Source organism: Ictalurus punctatus, chromosome 9, assembly GCF_001660625.3.
Source record: "Ictalurus punctatus breed USDA103 chromosome 9, Coco_2.0, whole genome shotgun sequence".
Classification (NCBI taxonomy): domain Eukaryota; kingdom Metazoa; phylum Chordata; class Actinopteri; order Siluriformes; family Ictaluridae; genus Ictalurus; species Ictalurus punctatus.
The window spans coordinates 8941005-8959992 of NC_030424.2; the positions used below are offsets into that span (position 1 = coordinate 8941005).

The following is an 18988-nucleotide window of genomic DNA, read 5'->3' on the forward strand; positions in this document are numbered from 1 at the left end:
AGTCTGTATTAATGCACTTCACTAGCTAACTAGCTCACCATACATTACTACATTACTTTTGCTACCACTTTTTAATCTAATCAATTATGTGTCCAGCCAACCAGAAAATGTGTCTTGGCAAATACACTGAAGCTTTCACTTATCACTCATGATTATATCAAAAGACCCATCAAGACATAGTCCTGTTTCTTGGTTTTAGTGCTGTTCACACACAAATTCTTGTGATAATTTCCCCACAGTTTTCCTCTCAAGGTCTTGCCTTGTTAACTGACTCACCTCTCCACATCGGTCCAAGGCCAGTTTGGCCAGGTCACTTTGCAGGTTTTGGAGGTTGTCATTCGAGAGACCTTTGGCATGCTTCAGTTCAAGTTCTGGAGGCCTGACACATAAGAGAAAGAGATATTTAAGGTATGTTCATACAGTGACTTGCAGTGACAAAGTGACCAGTAACTAGGGCTGCATAATTAATCGAATATCGATCGCGATTACGATTTTGACTGCGCACGATTAAATGAACATGATCGACAGCGATATTAACATTTAAAGTTCGTCCTCCGCTAAAACTCTGCTGCAGATCAAATCAAGCGCTTCCTACACTTACAGCCTATCACCAGAGAGCGGCGCAGGAATGACGTCATTTTGTACTGCAGAGAAGCCATTATGATGACGAGTAACACTGAACATCATCTGCTTCAACTTCCTGATTTCACAAACCACCATCTTTTATTGATCACGCAAAATGACCTGAACTTACACCTGCTCGTGTAGACACAGTGGCTTCACATGGAGTAATAATAATGCTAACGCTACAAGGTGGGTTTAATTCAAACTTCTTTATTAAAAAATTCCTCACCAATCAGCAACTGTTCGGTCTGTAAACATACAGTACACTGCCGCTCTCCTTCACTAACTCTAATTCACTTCATAATCGTGATAAATAATCAAGATCTCAATATTGATCAAAATAATTGGGATTATCATTTTGGCCATAATCATGCAGCCCTACCAGAGACCATTCAAAAAACATGAGCAACACCAACCATTGTTGACTAGACGTGGTGCGTATCCAACGACATGACAAAGTTGAGAAAATAATAACTTTATGCAAATTTGGAGAGACTTGGGGCAGCTACTACCAATGGAAGTGAAGACAGTAGAGCACACGTCATCCGAGATCCGCCACGCTGCCTGCAAGTTCAAATTGTTTCGTGGACCTAGACAGTCCGGTGCTTGGGCTTTGTCCATAGATAGATGGCCGCATATATACACTGGTGAATCTTATATTCATAAACTCTCCCTCCAGAACATATAATTTTTTAGCGGCAAAAAACTGGTTTGTCGTCAAAAGTGGAACGCTTGTTGTGCTGATAAATGTTACTATGGCAATCAGTAGTACAAACACCCACTGACGATTTCATAGTACATCGACTGTTGACTTGCAGCGATAAAACTGCTGTACATGTGTGAGCGCACCGTCAAACTAACAAAATGCACAGTGGTTGGTGCGTGCTGCATTAAAATAGAGTTTTCCAAGTACAGAACAAACCAGTGTGCGACTGCTGGGGTTATAATAAGTAAGAAACTTCCAGAAACTGAGAAATACAGATATGCAGATGACGTACTGATGTACTGTGAGCCACTCACTGTTGCTCAATTTGCTCTTACATAGAATTCACATTGGACGCAACTGCATCTACATCAGAAAACTTATGTAAACATCCAATTTTCTGTACCACTCATCCAATACCGGGTCGCAGGGGAGACTGGAGCCTACCCCAGGGCACAATCACACACACATATTCACACACTACGTACAATTTGGAAATGCCAATCAGCCTACAACACGTCTTTGGATTGGGGGAGAAAACCCAGAGTACCCGGAGAAACCCCCGCAGCATGGGGAGAACATGCAAACGCCATGTATACAGGGCGGAGGCAGGAATCGAACCCCCAAACCTGGAGGTGCAAGGTGCCCTTAATTTTATCAATTTAAACAGTTTAATGAAGACTCACTCGCTGGCAGGACGAGCCTTTATGTAAAATGGAAATACTGACATGAATTTCTAACATTTACAAATAAGGATATAAAGGTAAAAATGTCATTTCTGCACTGAAGAAAACATTTATGGAACACGTTAAAACAGCACACGCATCTATCGCAGCGTCTGACACGACAAGCCACGTTAATACACTTACGAGTTTGTATGACGTGCTTAATATATATAACACTTAATGTGTTAGACGACCAGGATCGTGCACTTTTCCCGCAGCAGCTCACTATGTGATCTCCAATTTCCAGATGTGTTTTATTCATAGAAACGTATTTTTCACCATTGTGAAGTGATATCACAAACCCAACTAATCAATAATGAAATTCAAATAATCAACAATGAATTATCAATTATTTCGATTAGTTGTTGCAGCCCTAATCAGGCGTGAGTGAGCGCCCTGTTTTATTTAAAGAACAGCACAACACCATGTGTTTAGGTCATCTTTATGCAGAAAAGTACAACATCCTTAAGGGTTCACAAACTTTCAAGCACCACTGTACATTTTAAAAGGTGAAAAAGATAACTTCAGCGCTATTTGTGGCCCGACAACATTCTTTAAAGTGTGCTTGAAGTAAGAAGAATATAGCACACATATTTCTGACACTGCCAGAATTTTGTCATCAGGTGTGTTTGGTCACAATGACACTAAATTATTATGCATTTTAAGATGACCGATATCAATTTGCAGAATTATTTTACGTTGTGTTGTCTGTGACAACAAAACGAGACCGAAAATAGTACTGTAAAGACAAGTTTAACTGTGAATATGGGACTTCTATGAGAAGCAGTGCCGGAGGTGGGTGCATGCAAACTTACGCATCAGGATACGTTGGTGGACATCTGACATGCAAGTCCACAGTCACATAACACTCCTGGCCATGGCTCAGACCTTTGGGGCGCAGGTACAGGTAGACTTCTGGAGGACGCTTAATCTGAATTTGGGAGCAAAAAAGTGTGTCAAAATATATAGTGGTACGTTTATGGTACATATGATACTTTCTGAACACCTCAATAAAGGTACTAAACCTTACTTCTCCTGGTAGCTTTCACCTGGGATTGTGAATATAGAGCACATTTTTTAAAAATTATTTAAAAGGTAAATAATCAGACCTTAAGGACCAGTTATGCACTTTTCAAAGCTTTACTTATTGTAAAAGCTTGTACATGTACATCAGAATCGGTCGACCTCTACAATGTACTTGTTGGAAATCATCAACTGACTGCATCTGGCAACTGCAGAGGAAGACTAACTGGTCTAAGCCAGAACTTAGATCCAGACAGATAAGAGACACTGGTTTCCACCAAGATCCTGCACATTTGAGTGTCTTCCCGGAGTTTCCTTCACTAAACAGCCCTTCCTGAGTTAAAGTGGGTGTGTCAGAGCAGGGAAAACACTTAAATGTGCAGGACATGGTGTAATCCAGAACCAGGGAGAACTGAGAACCTTTGTCTTAACACATATTTGTATGACTGTGGGTCTGAAAGATCTGAGCAAGCTGGAATTTCTTCCTGCTACTTCAATCTACTCAGTTGTATGACTACGTCATCAACTTTGCTGCACCTTCCACGGATGTTCAGTCCGGATGTCCCGAAAGTCATCTCCGAATATAGACGCGAGGGCTTCCAGCTCATTTTCCTGCTGCACTACATAGTCTTCATTTCCATCCGCAGAATTAAGAGGAGAACCGCTCATTATTCAGTGACACTGGACACATATCTCACTCACGTCCCTTTCAAAACAAAGTGGCGGAAACAAACTTTTCACGCTAACATATTAACCGTTTTTCCTCAATGGAGTCAGCAAAATACGCGAATGTCAAAAACATAGCGGCTATAAACTTCAATTAATCATAGAAGGAAACGTCGCGCAGTAAAAACATACATTGCAAGCTGGCGCGTGGAAGTCGTCAGGTCTTTACCGTCGCAGGACTGACGTAACACACTGAACGTTATTTATTTCCGCATCTTTTTCTCAGACAAATCCCGCCTTCTGAGCTATCATTGGCTATTAGTTCATACTCACATACAGTCCGCCAATAGAATGCTGTCTAAAAATGGTTATTCTTGGGGAGCTTGAATTATTAACCAATGGCAGCACAGAACGAGGAGATTCTCTTGACCAATCCTGAGGCAGTAGATGAGAGGTGTTGGTGTACTGGTGACGGCGTTGCCAGGTTTTTTTAAACATGTTTCATGCAAGTTTTACTGAATATAACTATCCACGCGTACCATACACACACACACACACACACACACGCACGCGCGCGTGCACACAAACAGAGCTGTGACTAACAGCTCTTCCGTCTTATCCGTAATACTGATTCACTCAGTCTTAATACTGATTCACAAAATATTAAAGGACTCTTAAATTTCCAAGTAGTCAGGTTTTATGGTAAACCTGGCAACCCTGCAGACAACTCTATCAAACACTTTGGTCTAAATTGACTTCGTTTGACAACATTTAACCAGTATAAATAACACGAGGTGTGAACTGTGAAATGGTTTATAACAAGAGGAATTTTTTGGTTGTATTAATAGATCATTTATACGTAATTGTGAAATTCAATGTATTAATCACTGACACTGGCGATGCACTGGAATAAAGTTGGTTTGATGTTGGACGTTCAATATTCGCGGATATGCGGAAATTAAGGTACCGTCTCTAAAGTTACATATGACATTGTTAAACACGTTTCTAACTTCAATAGCATTTGAAGGGAATGATTTACAGTCATATAACCAACTGTACAGTGTACATCTGGGTGTCAGGTATAATGCACACCCCTTTTTGATATTTATCAAAATAAGCTAATAATCATATATAAATATTGAAATGTATTTCACTACAGAATGGGCCCATACACAAAATTACGATTTTTTTAAAGCTCAATAGCATTTGAAGGGAATAACTTACAGTCATTTAACCAACTGTATAGTGTTCATCTAGGTGTCAGGTATAATGCACACCTTTTAGATTTCTGATATTTAACCCTACAATGCATAAAGCAAAAAACCTTCCAAGAATGCTTAAAGGGGGTCAAAATGACCCGTACTGGATTGAATGATTTTCTTCAAAAAATAGATGTCCTATTAATGAAATTATATATATATATATATATATATATATATATATATATATATATATATATATATATATATGTGTGTGTGTGTGTGTGTGTGTGTGTGTGTGTGTGTATATATAATGTATATATGTATATATATATATATATGTACATATTTATATGTGTGTAGCATTTATATATAATATACATACATACATGAGTACATTTTTGTAAATATTTGATTATATTTTTTCATGTGACAACACTGAAGAAATGATACTTTGCTACAATGTAAATTAGTCAGTGTACAGCTTGTATAACAGTGTAAAATTGCTGTCCCCTCAAAATAACTCAGAGCCTATCCCAGGGAGCATTGGGCACAAGGCGGGGTACACCCTGGACAGGGTGCCAATCCATCGCAGGGCCCAATCACATACTACGGTCACTTTGGACATGCCAATCAGCCTACCCCATGTCTTTGTACTGGGGGAGGAAACCGGAGTACCCGGAGGAAACCCCCACAGCACGGGGAGAACATGCAAACTCCACACACACAGGGCCACAGTGGGAATCGAACCCCCAACCCTGGAGGTGTGAGGCCACGTGCTAACCACTAAGCCACCATGCGCCCTAAAATTTCCTCACATTATGTATATGTACATATATTTATTTATGTATGTACGTATGTATGTATGTATGTATGTATGTATGTATATATATATATATATATATAGTATCACACAAAAATGAGTACACCCCTCACGTTTTTGTGAATATTTGATTATAACTTTTAATGTGACAACACTGAAGAAATGACACTTTGGTACAATGTAAAGTAGTGAGTGTACAGCTTGTGTAACAGTGTAAATTTGTTGCCCCCTCAAAATAACTCAACACACAGCCATTAATGTCTAAACTGCTGGCAACAAAAGTGAGTATACCCCTAAGTGAAAATGTCCAAATTGGGCCCAATTAGCCATTTTCCCTCCCCGGTGTCATGCGACTTGTTAGTGTTACAAGGTCTTAGGTGTGGAACAGGTGTGTTAAATTTGCTGTCATCACTCTCACACTCCCTCACATTTTCACATCATTCCCATCAAATGCTATTGAGCTTTAAATAATGGTATATTTTGTGTATGAGCCCATTCTGCAGTGAAATACATGTCTAATTTACATATGATTTAATAGGTTATTTTCATAAATATCAAAAATCTAAAAGGTGTGCATCATACCTGACACCCAGATGAACACTTTACAGTTGGTGATATGACTGTAAGTCATTCCTTTCAAATGCTATTGAGCTTTAAATAATGGTATATTTTGTGTATATGCCCATTCTATAGTGAAATAAATGTCTAATTTAAATGTGATTTAATATCTCATTTTAATAAAAATCAAAAATCTAAAAGGTGTGCCTCATACCTGACACCTATATGAACACTTTCCAGTTGTTTGTTTGACTGTAAATCATTCCCTTCGAATGCTATTGAGCTTTAAATTATGGTATATTTTGTGTATGAGCCCATGCAGTAATAAAATACATTACAATATTTATATATGATTTAATAGTGTATTTGGTTAAATATAAAAAATGTAAAAGGTGTGCCTCATACCTGACACCTAGATGTGCACTTTACAGTTGGTTGTGTGACTGTACATCATTCCCTTCAAATGCTATTGAAGTTAGAAACGTGTATAACAATGTCATATGTAACTTTAGAGACGGTCCCTTAATTGCCGCATATCCGCGAATTTCGAAGGTCCAACATCAAATCAACTTTATTCCAGTTGACAATGCCCTGATTTTATGACCAGTCATAAGCAAAATAGCTAATCTAAGAAAAAGGGTCAAGTAACTAACACCTTATTTGACTATAATTTAGTGAATGGTTGCCACACAAGTATGTATCAGGCTACATTAGGGTTAATTTTTCCACATATAAATATCTCAGTTGTAGATCTGTTATGGATTAAACCTACAGTGTAGTATGTCTGTCCTTGCCATGCATGATATTTATTTATTTATTTATTTATTTAATACCATCTGTTATTCCCTTGCAGTGGTCTGTGACATGCTGTAGATATCAGTCCGCTATTTGTTGAGACAACTCTCTGTTTGTTGCCTATAATCTCTATTCAATTACTGTTATATTGTATAATCTCTAGTCCAGCTATCCCATATCTCTGCTTATCCAAAACAATAGTTACATTAACCCACATAATAACAAAAAAGTTGATTACAGGTTTTATGTCTCTGTCTTACTTATTATTAGGGGCCAAGCACCAAAGGTGCATAGGCACCTATTGTTTTCATTAGTTTCATTATTATTATTATTATTACGAGCAGCACAGAGGCACAGGGTGTAGCATCGCCATCTCATAGCTCCAGGGTCCCTGGTTTCCTGATTTGGTCCTGAGCTCAGGTTACTGTCTGTTTGGAGTTTCTGTTCAAGTTCTCCCCGTGTCTGTCTGGGTTTCCTTCTGGTCTCTGGTTTCTTCCGAGCACCAAAGAATATGCCAATTTGTGTACTGGCTAAGATAAATTGACCCTAGTTGTGAATGAATATGTGAATGAGTGTCTGCACTGTGCCCTGTGATGAACTGGTGTCCCATCCAGGGTGTATTCCCATCTCATGTCCAGTGATCACAGGATAGGCGTTGGATTCATTGCAACCATGATCAGGATAAAGTGGTTACTGAAACTTAATTTATATTGCACTTTTCATACATAATAACACAAAATATGCCAAGAGAAATAGTAAAACACAAACTTACTTTAAAGAAAAGCATTGTGTAATACTGATTGGTGATCATAAAAAAAGAAAGTTAATAAAAATGTAAATAAAATATAGCAAATGAGATATTTTGGAAAACAGCATATTATGAGTCACATAGAGTCAAAGTATTGCATTAAAAGGAAGCTCTTAAGCATATTTCTAAAAAGGACACAGTCATCAGGCAGTGTGTGCCTCAAAGTAAGACTCTAATGACTAAAAGCACTTTTACCTATTTTAGTTTTAATTTGGGGAATGACAAAAATGACCTGGCAGCTGATGACCTGAGAGTTCTGTTTGGTTTATATACAAAAATTCTCATTATAATAAAAAGTTGTGAACTGAATTTGATCAATTCGATTTAGAAGGTAATCTAGTTATAGTACTGAACTGTATGGTTTAATAATAAGATAATAATAATGCAGTACACTTCATATATGTGCACCAAACAGAGGGACAAATGAAGATCTTCCATTATTTGAACACCAGCTTGCCTATTTATTTTTTTTAAACCAGAGTCTCATTATAGGAAAGATTTTGATATGCAGATGTAGATGTCAAACTTGTGCATAAATAAGGCGTATCAGCACAGAAACCTATGCTAATTGGAGCTGTAAAGGTCAACACAAATAAGGAGCCCTGCTCTCACTCTCATTTCTACAGTATCTCCCTTACAACACCTTCTTCCCACCATAACCCTAAAAGGAGAGATCTCAACCAATCAGAGTTTTGCTACCATACAGCCAAGCCAATCAGGAAGCATGTAAGCAGGAGAAAGCCAAAAGGATTTACCCCCCTCCAGCTGTTATCCACGTTTGGGGTTCCAGACTACATACCAGTCAGCCGACTTACTGACATATACAGTTTCCCGTCTTGGTGGGAGGCCGAGAGGTCAACTGTTTCAGTTACCCTGAAACGTAATGAAGTACTTCATTATTAAATGAATGATTGAGAAAAAAAAAACTATTTTTTGGAATTTAATATAATATGTTTACAGTTATACAGTTTCCCGTCTTGGTGGGAGGCCGAGAGGTCAACTGTTTCAGTTACCCTGAAACTTAATGAAGTACTTCATTATTAAATGAATGATTGAGAAAAAAAACTTTATTTTTTGGAATTTAATATAATATGTTTCATAACATATGCATAATATGATAATTCAGTTTAGTACACTGAGATTTCAGATTAGACGTAATAGCAGGATTCTCACGCTATAATTACAATTACAAATATATTACACTTATAATTCTTAAACTATAATTAGACAAAATTCCACTTCCAAAACATACTCTGTAGAGCAAAAGATTGACCCATAGAACAAACACTAACGCATTTGCAATTAAAGCATTTGACATCTATCACCCATCTTAGTTTTATGTCTGGCAGACCTGCTATTTCCAAGGAAATGCTGCTCCATTTGGGAAGGATCCAGTTGCTTCATCTGATCAAGATAGATACATGGAGTGATGGGGAGGGCTCGCCTCTCTTTTTTCAAAAGCTCTTATTTGGGCTTCTGCGAACTCAACGCTCCACCCCAGACCCCTTTGCCTGAGTCTTATTTAAAGGGAGCTGTCTCACCGATCACTTTGTCCCAGTGGAAGCATCAGTCCCGCGACACAACTTGGTAAGTGCTTGATGATGTTGGTTTAGTAAGGAGTGCATAAATATATTCATAGGCTGTTGAATCCTTTTAATAATTGGTGATAATAGGAATGTTTTAATAATGACTAGATGGCTCAAAGGTGCAATGGAGTAGGCACAAATATCAGCAATTAGTAAAGCTTTATTCATTTAGTTCTAACTAAGACATATATTGCATTTAAAACAAAGTTAGATCTCAAGTCTGAGATCCTGGCTGAGGATGACAATTACAAAGCTGTTAAGAGTTTATACTTATTTATTTACTATACAAAATACAGGATTTTGATAAATTGAGCTGTCATGATACATTTTCTTAGAACAGCACAGCATGTCATGAATGAAGCCATTCGGAATTGAGGGGACAGAGGCCATGACATAAACCAAAGTGTTAAAATGTGATGACAGCTGCTGAACAGGCACCAACCTCAGATAGGAAGCAGCATGAGAGAAGAAACACTACAGGCCTAACACAGCAAGAGGCATAGGCCTTAAAATAGACATCTAGGCTTCAGCCTGGTCCCTTTTTTGGCTTTACATTGACAGACTGAAAATCTTGAACCACTTGGCTATGGAGATACAGTTTCATTAACCTTTCAGGAAAATGGGGGGTGAAGATCCAACAGGGGACGGAGAAAATGAGGGTCAACAAGTTCATTAGTTCACTATTTATTCTTGTATTTTTGTCAGTACTAAATAGTTTGATGAGACAATTATATCAAATAAGTCGTACTGTTATTTTATGCGTCCACAGTTTGATGTAAAACCAACAAGGAATGACTCAAATCCAAAACTTAGTTAAACATAGTATAACTTGTCTTTCTTATATACAGCTTTAAGTATTAAATAGATAACATGTAAGCATTTCCAATATCAATACTGCTCTACTTGCTTCATCTCATCAAGACAAACTGGTGAGGGTTTTTTTTTTTTTTTTTGCTTTAGTTAGGCTTTATTGAACTTCATGCTCCACTCCTGGCCCCCTAGTAAAGTGATATTATGTTCACTTGGAAAGCATTTGTCCCTGTCATAAATATGTCATCTCTTCCTTCCACAGACCATCTCAGAAACCAACCATGTGTGACGACGACGAGACTACCGCCCTCGTGTGCGACAACGGCTCTGGCTTGGTCAAGGCTGGATTTGCCGGTGATGACGCTCCTCGTGCTGTCTTCCCTTCCATTGTTGGAAGACCCCGCCACCAGGTACACCACCTTCCTTCAACAAAATCTACCACATATCTTCAGCTGGATTGTTAAATACACTTGTAAATATACATGGTTACCTTTAAAGTGAATTATTTCCCTCCCACAGGGTGTGATGGTAGGTATGGGTCAGAAGGACAGCTACGTTGGTGATGAGGCCCAGAGCAAGAGGGGTATCCTGACCCTCAAGTACCCCATCGAGCATGGCATCATTACCAACTGGGACGATATGGAGAAGGTGGGTGGAGAGAGAGAGAGCAACCTTTAAGCTTCCCCATGTAACTTATCTGTCAACTTAGGGTATCCTACAAAGTAATATCACATGTTTGATTGCATAGAGTGGAACCATGTTTGTTAATTCCCTTCAGATCTGGCACCACACCTTCTACAATGAGCTCCGTGTGGCTCCTGAGGAGCACCCCACCCTTCTCACTGAGGCTCCCCTCAACCCCAAGGCCAACAGGGAGAAGATGACCCAGGTACTCAAACCTCCATGACCACGTTTCACTCTGTTTCATTTAGGTGTGCTGACATTAACACATTTCTAATCTGCATTTCTAGATCATGTTTGAGACCTTCAACGTCCCAGCCATGTATGTAGCCATCCAGGCTGTCCTGTCCCTGTACGCCTCCGGCCGTACCACCGGTCAGTATTAGCAGTAATGCAGTTTCAATCTACACTACTGTATGAATGTATATATAAATATGCTAAGGTTACTGAATGCTAAAATCAATCATGCTAAAGTCAAACAAAATGTTATCTAGTCAGGTCAAGGCATATATGTAACTGGCTCATGATAACAGAATTTAGTCTTAAATAATTAATCATTATGTAACCATAGACAACATTCTTATGACTCTATAGAGACAAAATCTAGAGTTATTACTGAGTAATTAATAATGTTATTAGTGAGAGCTCATTGTCCTGCTGTCATTGAAAACATTTTCTTTGATACATAGAACAATGAAACATGCACTGCAGCTTATTTAACAGACACCATGACAATTGAGCAGTACATTCTATAGAATTAGCAATAATCCCTAATGTCCTGGAATGAAAGCTGCACCTGTGGTCACTGATGTCAGCAGCATGGCTCATTTATGATGTGCCACATTCTCTGAGGGACTTTGGTGTGACAGAAGGCATGTGTGGCTGAAATCTGCCCCTGCAGGTATTGTGCTGGACTCTGGTGATGGTGTCACCCACAACGTGCCCATCTATGAGGGTTACGCTCTCCCCCATGCCATCATGCGTCTGGATCTGGCCGGTCGTGACTTGACTGACTACCTGATGAAGATCCTGACTGAGAGAGGCTACTCTTTTGTCACAACTGGTAAGTTGTGGTACCAAACCAAATATGTTTCACATTTATCATGCTTTTTAGAAAGTCTCTAAAAAACTCAAACCTAAAAGTGTTTTTGGATATAATGGCAACTTTAGCCTTTAAGGACTCCAAGAATCCTTGAGGAACCATTTTTTTCTAAGGATATACTGTTTTGTTTTGCTTTTTGTTCAAAGAGTAGGATTTTGTGAAGGTTGTACATTTGGTTCACTCATCATTTTTCTGAAACTTGCCCCTCTTAGCTGAGCGTGAGATCGTGCGTGACATCAAGGAGAAGCTGTGCTATGTGGCTCTGGACTTTGAAAACGAGATGGCTACCGCTGCTTCCTCCTCCTCCCTGGAGAAGAGCTATGAGCTTCCCGATGGTCAGGTCATCACCATTGGTAACGAGCGTTTCCGTTGCCCTGAGACTCTCTTCCAGCCTTCTTTCATTGGTGAGTTCCACTTCTATATGAAGATGGTAATGATTTTTTTCCATTTTAGAGTAAAATGACAAAGTGGCCAGTTATTAATTCATCAATTCTATTCACATACCCTGTACCTTTGCTTATTTGCCAACTGAAATGTTATTAAACCACAGGTATGGAGTCTGCTGGTATCCATGAGACCGCTTACAACAGCATCATGAAGTGCGATATTGACATCCGCAAGGACCTGTATGCCAACAATGTCCTGTCTGGTGGTACCACCATGTACCCCGGTATTGCTGACCGTATGCAGAAGGAAATCACTGCTCTGGCCCCCAGCACCATGAAAATTAAGGTAAGAGGACATTGACATTAGAGATTATAACACTTACTACATGTTGCCAAATAAGTTTTCGTTAATAAGGAAAGTCTTAAGCCAAAAATGTTGTTTCTAACAATTATTAGCATGAAAGGGATTAGTGACCAGGCAGCTTTATGAATAGAATAAGATTTGCGATACCTGTTCCTCACTAGCATTTGTGAATAGTAAGTCAAGCTCTAATACTTTACTGGCAGTGGAGTTTAATGATAAAATGTACTTGAACATCAGCCTAATATCAACAAATCTTCCTTTTCTCCAGATCATTGCTCCCCCTGAGCGTAAGTACTCTGTCTGGATTGGTGGCTCCATCCTGGCTTCCCTGTCCACCTTCCAGCAGATGTGGATCACCAAGCAGGAGTACGATGAGGCCGGCCCCTCCATTGTCCATAGGAAGTGCTTCTAAACCAGCACCCCTTCCATTTGTACTGTCTCTTTTACTGTATATACATGTTATGTTGTAATAAATGTGGATCAGTATGACAGTGTTTTGTCTCCACTTATTGCTCTTATATTTCAAAATTAATCTGACATTGGACATACAGTAATACTACAAACGTACATATACATTTAAAAATCTATCATTCTGAAATAATAAGTTAAACTTTTGATGCCCTTATAGGTTACCTAATACAACATGTTCATGTACAATGCAGTTGGACTACATCAAGTATGCCAACCTAAAAAGTATTTTCATTTAGTTGATCTCGTGCATCATAGACTATTAAATCAGTTTAACCATATTCTACAAAGTCTTTGTGAAACTGTTAAAATGACATTAAATTCACAGCAACACAGTGTTGCTCTTTCTGGATGAGTCACTAAACTCAGCTTCTCTTCCTACCAAAATGTACATAATGTCCACAGCTGGATGACACTAAGATGCAGTTTACAAGAAATGGCCATTTTTGAGTTTCAGAATGTCTGGCCAGCAAAAACACTAGATTCATAACAGAAAATAAGGTAACCATTCACAAAGTTGACTCTATAGTTAGAGGTACTCAAATTCTTTACTTAAATACAAGTAAAGAAACATTAAAAGTACACACTCTTAAGTTTATTTAACATATCAAGGAAAAGTACAAGCAAGAATCACAAAGAAAAAGATGTCTACTTCAAATCATACCCTGATTCTAAATATGTAAATTGGTGCCCCTTTCACCAAGTAACCAAGAAAACAAGGAAGGGAGAAAACATTAGCTAAGGCTAATTAACAACAGTTTTATTCCTAAGCTCTTAAATGTTAACTAGCATGATAATAGTTGAAACTGTCCTGATAAATACAAAGTGTCTGTGACAGATTCATTACAATGATAGGTACTAGATTGATAGAAATGTGCCTAGAATAATATTACACTTGTGTCATGGGGTAGAGTCATACTATTCTTTGTATTGTATTGTATTGTATTGTATTAAAGTACAGTTGGGGGTTATGATTACAGTCCTTGGGGGGCTGGGGTTTAACTGGAGAGTACACTCTCAATGACACAGCTGTAGAAGCCAGTCAGGATAGAAGGGGACATGCCAGCTATCTTCAACCTCCTTAGAAAATACAGGCGTTATTGGGCCTTCTTTACTAAGGAGGAGGTGCTCAGTGACCATGTCAGGTTGTTGGAGATGTGTAGGCCAAGGAATTTGAAGGTCTGCATTGTTTCAACTTCTGTGCCGTTGATTAGTACTGGCTGATGGATCAGATGCTTTGGTGCATCTGAAGTCAACAAATCATCTCTTTTCTCTTGTTGACATTCAGGGAAAGATTGTTGTCTATGAATTTTGAGGCTTTGAGTCTATGAGTTGGTTCCCCTCGTCCCTGTATGCTGTCTCATCATCGTTGAGCTGATGAGCCCCACAACTGTGGTGTCATCTGCAAACTTTATGATGCTATTGCTTTGGTGTTTGGCAATGCAATCACGAGTCAGCAGGGTGTATAACAGTAAACAGCCCTGTGGTGCACCGGTGATTAGTGTGATGGGTTGGGAGGTCTGTGTGTTGATTTTGACAACCTGTGGTTTGTTGCTCAGGAAGTCAAGTATCCAATTGTACATTGGTGTGCTTAGTCAAGGTGCTGACAGTTTTTCATTAAGAGTCTGTAGGATGATTGTATTGAATGCTGAGCTGAAGTCAGTGAACAGCATTCTAACATATGAATCTTTGTTTTCCAAGTGTGAGAGGGCCAGGTGAATTGTGAATGTGATTGCATCATCTATGGAGTGATTATGTCTGTATGCATATTGTTGAGGGTCCAGTGTGGGTGGGATGAGTGCTTTGAGATGAGCCATGACCAGTCTTTCAAAACACTTCATGATCAATAGGCATGAGTGCGACAGTGCGGTAATCATTGAGGCATGACACTGATTGTCTAAGATTTCTTAGGCAGCGGGGTGATGGAGGTAGATTTAAAGCACACAGGGAAGACCGTCTGCTCAAGGGACATGTTGAAGATGTCTGTAAAAACATCTGCTAGTTAGTGGGCACATTCCTTGAGTACACGGCTTGGGATGCCATCTGGTCCGCCGGCTTTGTGGGGGTTCAAAATGACATCTACATTTAGATCTATGGAATATATGGAGAGGGATTTTATAGGTTTGCTGTTCGTAAACATCGCATTCAAAAATGAATGCAAATATGAGTTTGGTGGTACAAAAACCATATGCACTGGTCTAGAGAGACATTCTCTGATCAGTGGTGGAAAGATTACAAAACATATTGACTTGGGCGAAAGTACTGGTACTGTAGTAATAATTCACTGGTGAAAAAATAAAATTAGCTTTTATTTGCCAAATATCCATTACAGTACAGCGAAATTCTTTTCTTCATATATCCCAGCTTGTTAGAAAGTTGGGTTGAAAGTTGAGTGCAGGGTCAGCCATGATATGGCATCATACAGACAGGGTTAAGGGCCTCAAGGGCCCAACAATAGCATCTTGGCAGTGCTGGGGCTTGTACTCCCGACCTCCCAACTGAAACCCTATAGTAAAGGTAAAACCATGGTATCATAGTGACCATAAAGCACAAAAGTAAAACTATGGTAATATCTCAGTTTCCATAATGTACCATAGTAAAACCATTAAATTCATAGTTATTATGTAGTAACATAATAATACCATTGTAGTGTTGTAGTTGCCATAAAGCACCACCATAAAAACCATGGTTTCATAGTTTCATTTCATAGTTTCCATGAAGGTATTTACATTTACATTCATGGCATTTGGCAGATGCCCTTATCCAGAGTGACTTACAGAACTGATTTATCTCTATTAATACATACATCCTGATACTGGTTCACTAGGTCATGGACTAAGTATACCATCAGTCTAAAAACTCTGTTTTGGAGGTAATATAGTAAGAAAGGTACCATAGTAATACCACGGTTGTGTCATTGATATTTAAGCTGGAACCATGAATATGAAAATCTGTTACTGTGGAATAAAAATGAATAATAAACAATGTGACAATGCTTTCGTGAAAATGAGTATGATTATTAACATCTAATAACTAATATTTCATCATAATTAATTCAGTATTATTGATTAACTGACTGATTGATTTAAATATTTCACAATATATTGACCCTGCATTTACTCATTTTATTATTTATATAATATGCATATTTATTTATTTAAGTTTGACTAATGGTTCGGAGAGAAAGTGATTTCTGCCCCACTTCTGTAACTTCACTTTCCTCCCTGCTTCAAGTTTAGACAAGAGTTGTTTAGGTTTTATGACTAACAGTTGGAGGACAACTCATTTGAGCCTCTCAGCCATTGGAGAGGATTAAAAACAAAATTATAATAAAAAACAAGAAATGGGGTGCATCTATGCTAAATTGGAAATTCACTTTAAACCAGATTTGCCATTTTTGGATGAAGATAATTTGAGGAAAATATAATTAATTGAAGCACTGACCTTCTAACAATGAAACATGACTACAGTATGATGTTAAAGCTAGGGGTTACAGGCTTAATTCCAACTCCAGTAATGGGACCCCAAACTCTGAGCATGGATTTTCCCTTGTGTTGTAAATGAGAATGGAACTGAGCTTGAAAATACAAACTAATACAGCAATGTCGCCACTATTTCAGCACAATGTAAGGAGCACCATAACCTGGTAAGGTATTTGCTCTTCAAATCAGACAACTGTCTGGACGTGAATCTCAGAGATCGTTGTCTACTCAGTCATACTGCCACCTACTGTTCATTTAAATGTAGTGCAAATGCCATCCAAGCATAAAATACAATGACACCCTGTCTTTCGTGACCGAATCCCAAATGGCTCCAGCAGGAAGATGGTGTATTACAACCCCTGGCAAAATGATGGAATAATCACAGTTAGAGGATGCTCACCTAGATTATTTTTTACTACGTAGGAAATAAACAAATCACAGATATGACACAAAACAATTATTATTTAATAACTGAACATTCTGGCTTTGAACTAAAAAAAAATAAATAAAAGGCATATTTCTTTAGAGATCAAGTAGTACTTTGTTGCTCCTCCTCTGGCTTTTTTTCTTTGAGGCATGGACTTCACTAATGAAACACTATTCTCCATCAAACTGATTCCAACTTTCTCGAATAGCAGTTGACAGATCAGTTTGCAGAATGGAGTGTTGTCATGGACCATTTTTTTACATTTACAACATCCAAACAACCTGAAGAAGCAGGGGAGCAAATCTGCCAGGAAGAATGGGCAAAAATCACTAGGAACTTACCCCAACAGACATAATGCTTTTATTATTTCAGTAAAATGTGGTTCTACCAAGTACCATCCTGAAGGGATTGAATACTTATGCAGGCTGTATTTTTCAGTTTGTAATGATTTAAAGATCCGCTGACAAATAATGAATTTTGACCTTGAAAAATTAACTTGGCATAAGAGCAAATCGGTTTGAAATCCAGATTAATCTGATGACTTTTAAAATGGGGTTGAATACTTTTGAGAGGCAATCTACACATGTTCTCTTCCCATATTTCCTGTGTCTTGCAAAATGAGCATGAAGAATATGAGCACAGCATGAAGAGTATATATTGCAGAGAAAAATATATTTGTAGAGTAGTATATTACATATCCAGTTAATGTTAATATATAAAAATATATATTATATATTACCAGTTTGATGTTCAGTGATGAAGTAGAAATGCTTTTGTTTGTGGTGAGTGAATGTGAGACTAAGAAGGTTTTTTTTAGAATTCAGTCAATGTTAATATGAATTAATACCATGCAATAAGTTAAGAAACAACTCTGAAACAACTTCTTGACATAGAGAGAATAAAGTTTTATTTGCATTTCCTTAAGAATTGTGGAATTAATTAGAAGGTATAATTAAAGAATTAAAAAGAAGGTATAAAAGGCAGAACCACCAAACTATCTGTATTGGTATCAGCCGATGTCACTGAATAATCGGCTATTGGTATTGGCAGAGAAATTTAGTATCGGTGCATCTCTAATTTTTATGCAAATTGTTGTTATCTTGTTTGTGGAAGACAGTGATACCATTTATCCTTTAGTTGGAGTCGCTGCAGCGTCTTTTTTTGCAACTAGCACCTTTAACACTCTGACATATATTATATATCGCTTTACCTCCTGTATCACATAAGCTAAAGTTAAAGGACCATCCCTAACAGGCAATGACTGATAGTAATGTAAATGTCCCATAACCTTCTGTACCTGCTCCTTGTAGCACTGTAACTGCTGCTCTAGAGACAGATAGGTGGGGAATGAAGGAAGGATCTGAGGGCAATGCGTATTAATGTCGCGCGAAACAGGAGTGATTGGAGGAGCAGAGAAACGAGCGGCGACGTAGTTAATGGTCACAACCCATGATATCTGCTCTTCTTCACTCTTGGCTTGGAAGTAGAAGTGTCTGGAGTCTGCGGTCCTGAGGCTCAGCACATGGGGCCTCTTTTTGCACTCTATAGGGTATGCTATGGCATGATGCAGTTCAATGGCATGGTCTGTCTTGCACAAGTCAAAGGTGTCTTTGCGTAAATGAAGAACCATGCCTCGTAGAACTGCATTAAAGGGCTTCCATGCTCTCTGGTCCATTCTGGTTTTAGTCCCATTCTCATTTGTAACTCTTCTGCAGATGACATGTCCTATTTTATGGACAGGTTTTGTGGTCACACCCT

At 38.5% G+C, this 18988-nt stretch overlaps 2 protein-coding genes across 4 annotated transcripts in view; one reads left to right on the top strand and one right to left on the bottom strand.

Moving 5' to 3' along the window:
* The window catches only part of eif2ak4 (eukaryotic translation initiation factor 2 alpha kinase 4), a 66304-nt gene extending 62294 nt beyond the window's left edge, over positions 1-4010 (bottom strand). Inside the window, exons 1-4 of one of the 3 annotated variants that reach the window (XM_017476212.3) lie at positions 3934-3971; positions 3613-3781; positions 2868-2983; positions 277-379 (exon numbers count right to left, since the gene is read on the bottom strand). In XM_017476212.3, the coding sequence (XP_017331701.1) occupies positions 277-379; positions 2868-2983; positions 3613-3744 (351 nt within the window). In that variant the 5' untranslated portion in view covers positions 3745-3781; positions 3934-3971. Of the gene's footprint in view, positions 1-276; positions 380-2867; positions 2984-3612 lie in introns of all 3 variants that reach the window. The other 2 variants (XM_047157549.2, XM_017476213.3) reach the window with 2 other exon arrangements.
* A 6591-nt stretch (positions 4011-10601) lies between these two features.
* On the top strand, positions 10602-13345 carry act2 (actin alpha sarcomeric/cardiac; the record flags this gene model as incomplete). The annotated part of the gene is given in 8 exon segments (NM_001201266.1): positions 10602-10730; positions 10840-10968; positions 11099-11209; positions 11292-11376; positions 11903-12064; positions 12316-12507; positions 12654-12835; positions 13122-13345. Coding segments are annotated over 8 exon segments (1134 nt in total). The 3' UTR covers positions 13266-13345.
* Between the last annotated feature and the right edge of the window lie 5643 nt (positions 13346-18988).